This window comes from Convolutriloba macropyga, chromosome 5 (assembly GCF_964194025.1).
Source record: "Convolutriloba macropyga chromosome 5, txConMacr16.3, whole genome shotgun sequence".
Lineage (NCBI taxonomy): Eukaryota > Metazoa > Xenacoelomorpha > Acoela > Convolutidae > Convolutriloba > Convolutriloba macropyga.
Genome location: NC_134472.1, coordinates 15,377,405 through 15,383,067, shown reverse-complemented (window position 1 = coordinate 15,383,067; position 5,663 = coordinate 15,377,405). Strand labels below are relative to the sequence as shown.

The following is a 5,663-nucleotide window of genomic DNA, read 5'->3' as shown; positions in this document are numbered from 1 at the left end:
ATTGTATGGTAACAGTCTATCTATCCAGCGAGACAAACGGCTGTTATATGATTTATTAGAGCGATGTTCTTTGAGTATTGATAATAGAGCTCTGTGGTCTGTTACTACCGTGAAATTTTTTCCGTATAGATAATATTTAAAATAGTCAATTGACCACACTATCCCCAGTAGTTCCAATTCGTTGACACTGTAGCGTTCTTCTGTTGTATTGAGAAATCGTGACGCGAATGCAATTGGTTTGCAACCCTCTGGTGTATTTTGTTCTAAAGCTGCCCCCAATCCTGAGCGTGAAGCGTCACATTTTACTCGAACGTCTAATTTGGGATTGTAATGACTATTTTCAGTACTATTTGCTATTTTTTCTTTAATTAGATTAAAGTGTTTTGTGTGTTCATCTGTCCAGACGAATTTTACTGATTTCTTTAGTAGTGGTCTAAGAGGGTGACATAATTGTGCTAGGTGTGGTATAAATTTACCGATATAGTGGACTGATCCTAGAAATGATCTAAGACGTTTTAATGTTGTTGGTGGTGGTATTGTGAGAATTGCAGCCGTTTTGCTTTCTAATGGTGATATACCTGTTTGTGTGAATTTGTAACCGAGCCATTCTATTTCTGGTTTTGCAAAGTGACATTTTTGTAAATTAATTCTCAAATTATCGTCATCTAGCTTTTGAAGACATTTGAAAACTAAAGCTAAATGGTCTGCTTCAGTGCCTGTACTAACGATTATTATATCATCCAAGAAACAGTATGTGTTTTGCAAACCAACTAGAGTATAGTCCATGGCTTTTTGAAATTCCGCCGGCATGTCTGTGAGACCATAGAAACCTGTTTTGAATCTATATGTACCAGTAGATTCACCACATATTATAATAAAATTACAATGTTTTGCTGTTTCGTGATGTAATTTTAATTGACTATATGCGTATTTAAGGTCTAATGTGGTGAAATAGGCTTGTTGACTGTTGTGTGTACTTGTTAAGTGTTGTGAGATGGTATCAATTAACATTTCAATATTTGGCATTTGATATTTGTTTTTGTGTATTGCTTTATTTAGAACTTTCGAATCTAGTGCTAGCTTTATTGACTGGTCTTTCTTTACGGTTATTACGATTGGGGATATGAAGTTTTCATCCGAACAACTAGATAATTTTTCAATATGGCCTTCTGTCTGTAGTCTTTCTAATTCATCTGTAACTCGCGGTTGGAGATTTATCGGAACACGTCGGCCTTTTTGATGCTTTGCTGTAAACTTTTGATGAAACTTTGATTTTGCTACATGTGTTTTAGATAGACCAATTCTTGATACTAAATGTGGAAATCGCGTCGCAACTGTCTCTTTAATTTTACATGCAGAATTAGTGATGTTATTAACACATTTACCAGTTTCTGGTTGTTGTTGGACAACTGCAATCCTCAGTGGGCCAAACAGATCTCTTCCAATTATGTTTTTGTGGCCGTCATCTACCACTGTCAACATTGCTGATACATTTTTCCAATGGTTGTAGGTCACTGCAGTTTCCAAATGCCCGATGATTTTGATTGGTTCGTTGGAGAACGTTTTTAGGTTCCTTTTTTCTGACGAATCTGTCCATCTTGCAGATTTAGTTGATTGTAGGATTCTGTTTGCTAGACTTTTTGTTATAATACTCACAGCACTACCAGAGTCGATCATTGCCGATGTTTGTATTTCTCCAATCTGTACTGCCACATTCAGTGGTTCCAGTTGATGAACTGAATCTGAAGATATAGCTGCCACGTAGTCGTCTGAGTCACTTTCATAGTTTGAATCGTATACTTGTTGGTACAATTGTTGGTAGCTTGTTATATAGTTTACTGATTCCTCGTCATCGCTTTTTTCTGGTGATTGTTCAATTTGATTTACGTTTGCTTTTTGGTTTTTCTGTGTTGAATTCTGCTGCTTCTTTGGTTTTCGACATTTTCGAGCAAAATGTCCCAAAATACCGCAATTGTGGCATTTTTTTCCGTTCGCGGGACAAATCTTTTTGTGGTTGTGACTCCAGCGAAGACCGCAATCGGTACAAATACTTGTATACTGGTAGTTTGCAGGGATAGTTGGATAGCGTGTGAAGTCACGTTTTGCTGGAGGTGCATTCGCGTTACGATTGCGAATATAGCTATTGTTGATGTAATTTACAGATGTATTACTTGTCATTAAGTTTTGGTTAATTTTCTGTTGATTTTGTGCTCCCATTTCCATTTGTATGGCAATTTCTAGTGCTTTTGGTGGTTCCACAGTTTCCTTCAACAACTCCTTTTGAGTTTCGTGATCGAGCATATTGAGTATGAAAGCATCCCGAATTAATGTTGTTTCTTCGCTTCCGAGATTGCAATTTTCTGCCAGTTCTATGAGACGACCATAGAAACTCTCTACTGACTCTCCCTTTTGTTGTTTGCATGAGTAAAATACGAAACGATCGTAGGTTATGTTACGAACCTTTGTGAATGATTCTTCCATTGCCTGCCACAAATCTTTTAGAGGTTGTTTCTCTACTTGAAAGTGTGGGTATTTGCTCTTGAAGATGCGACGCCCCTCTGTGCCAATGCTGTTACAGCAGCGATATCGTCTTCCAATGCAGATACAGCAGCGATATCGTCTTCTGCTCACAAAGTGCCAATGGTTTGTCTCCACAGAGAATTCCAATTTCATCAACCTTCTTGCATCTGTTTTGCCAGTTCACTTTCAACTGCTGGTTTCGAACCTTACGGTCTCTTTCTGTGGCCTGCGTATGGTTTTCTACTGGTTCTTCATATGTAGGTTCTGGTGGATAGTTCACTGATGCAGGAGGATCATCTAAGAGAGTGTCAAGTTGTATTCCTTCCTTGGCGAGAAGAGCAAGTTTCCAATTTTGTGTCCATTTGTCCCACGTTAGAGTGGGTGTTGCTGTGGGTTTCTCCCAAAAGGCTTCTATGTGTAGTGGAGTTTTCTTTGAGTCCGCTGCTGACTGCGCCATGTTATGCTCAATCAATGTGAGTTGGGTCAATTGTATCGCGATTGGTATTATCCAACTAGAAAGTGGCAATTGCGTCGCGAATGGCGAATGTGTTATCTATCTTTTGTCGATTACTTAGCGATTAGGCAATCGCGTCGCGAATGGTTGATTTCTATTTAGTTAGTTCAATTGAGAAGCGTTTGACAAAGATTTAATTCAACTGAGCGATAGCGCTGAAATGAGAAGAGTGACAACTAAAATTAAATAAAATGAAGAAAAGGATTTGTTCAACATTTGATCAAACATCCGGGAAGTAAAATTAGATTTGTTTACAGTATGAAATCATTAGACAGCATGAACAGACATTACTTGCAAAGTGGGAGGAAGTTAGTAAGAAGTTAGCAACAAAATGAACTAAATAGGCATTCGCCCTTCAAATGGAGTATTCAAACAAACATAGACTAAAGTACGAGTGTAGATACAAGAAAGGTATCTATCACCGTACGACAGGAATGAAGGTGAGATTTCAATTTCTTACCGTAACAAGGACTCGCTGCAATGTGCATTTATGCATAGCGTTCAGACTACACTCATTCACTTATCAGTCCCCTTTCATTATTGGCTTAATTGTCTGCAAAAAGAAGTTGAGATATGAAATATTTAAAATGAAACATATTTTTCCTCAAGGATACTCGAAGACTTCTCTATCGTAGACAGACGTGTATATAAACGAAAAATTGAACGTGTAAAAGGTGAACTGGACATTTGGTAAGAGAAATGGTAATAAATATACTCAAACAGAAAAAAAACAATTTTTTTCAAGAGAACATCTAATTTTGCCTGACAAAAAATGAAACTCATTTTCTAATTTTATCAAATTCAACCCACAAAAAAGAATAGACCAACAACTTGAATTTAAACTCTTGTATGGTAAGAGCCACCGTTGGTTGTCTACAAAGCAGAAGACATCAGTAAACAAAAAATAAGCATTCGCAGACATGTTGAAACAAATAATAAGCGTTCGCTGAGCACATATAGCTCAATTGCGACAAAAATCGAGAACGAAGGCAAGGAAAAAAGGAATAAATGGATGACTGCAAAAATGAAAATAATTATGAAATTTGGTTGCGTAAATGCTAAAGGAACGCATAACCAAATATCAAAATTATTAACAACTTCATTCGTATCAAAAACAATTTACCAAAAAATCTTTATTAAGAGATGGACCCCAAGTGCACAAAATTGGCTGCCGAATTGTAGAAATATTCGAAAAATTTGGCGTTTTGAATTTTTTCTGGAGGTTTCGATGATTTTATCATTCATATAATAGTGTAACAAGTCTTTAATTACAAGAAAAGAAATAGACAAAACATTTACCTGACTGCCATCAATTTTAGAGCAACAGCCGTTAATTGCCAACAAAACATATGACCCTTCGCAAGCGAGAAAAAAAACGGAGATCAAAAACTGGAAATTTGTTTTTTGGATAAAGGTATTGTTAAAAGTGTCAAAGTAAAGCACATCATGCTGACAAAGTCCAAAATACAACAACAACAAAGAAAATCACACGCAAAAATTTATTAATAAAAAAAGAGATGAAAACCCAACTAGTGAAGACGTTTAAAAATGGTCATCTGTTAAAACTCAAAATTTTTTGAAAAATTTTGGCGCCAAGGTCAGTAGCACATGTAATCATAAATCAAATCCTATAATAAGTTCATAACATTCAATGCTAGAGAGCACTGAACACTGTTTTCTATTTCCATTAAAAGACAAAATGACGAAAAAGCACGAGACAAAAAGTTCTCTCGGCAAATAACATTAGATGTAAACTGTAGACATTAGATGGCTTCAAAATGCCACTTTGTAGGCAGATTTGAATTGAATATATCTAAAACTGTTTCTTTGAGAAAACAGAAAAACAACAATTTTAACAGAATTCAAATTAACAAACGGTTTTAAAAAAACGATTCGAAGAAAACTGAAACAAATAAAACTGTTCAACTTCACTTCGATTTAAAGATATATGACATGAAAGAAATGAGACATAAATTTAAAATCGACCAAAATAATACCTGATTGGATGGAAAGAGAAAACCTCAAAATTAAAAAAAAACAATTAATAAACAAAATTAAGTAAAATTAACATATAACTAAGAACTGAAGTGCTCGAGGGTATATATATATATATATATATATATATATATATATATATATATATATATATATGTCAACTTCTGACAGTTTAGAAAAAATCCAACCTGCTTGCTCTGAGAGCAAAAGATAAGACTACAAAAATAGCGACATTTAAAACCAAAGTCACATAGATTTTAAGTAGGAACAACTATAAGTCTTCAACCGAAAAAAAGTACATTCTAATGGGCACGGATACTTTCGTAATCATTTTATGTGGATGCGCAAATCTTGCGAAAATCTGTTAAGGCAACAAAATATAAGAAAAATATTGGCAAATCTGAAATTATCACAAATATTTTCGTATCGGTGCTAAAGTCATTAAGATCAAAAGCTTCCCTTTGATCGGTTCTAACAGCAATACGAAACATTAGAACACATATATTAAGTAGCATTTGTGAGCATATCAACAGAAAAAACAGCAGAGAGAAGAATTTAATTAGTGAGATATTAGCAGTCGGATATAATGTAATTAGTTTTTAATTGCTAGGTTCTCATAGTGCAAATGCTTCAA

At 35.1% G+C, this 5,663-nt stretch overlaps 1 protein-coding gene across 1 annotated transcript in view; it reads left to right on the top strand.

The window, feature by feature from the left end:
* The first annotated feature begins 3,310 nt into the window (after positions 1-3,310).
* The window catches only part of LOC142340285 (fatty acyl-CoA reductase 1-like), a 58,358-nt gene continuing 56,005 nt past the window's right edge, over positions 3,311-5,663 (top strand). Inside the window, exon 1 of the mRNA XM_075390858.1 lies at positions 3,311-3,342. Coding sequence (XP_075246973.1) covers positions 3,311-3,342 — 32 coding nt within the window. The remainder of the gene's footprint in view (positions 3,343-5,663) is intronic.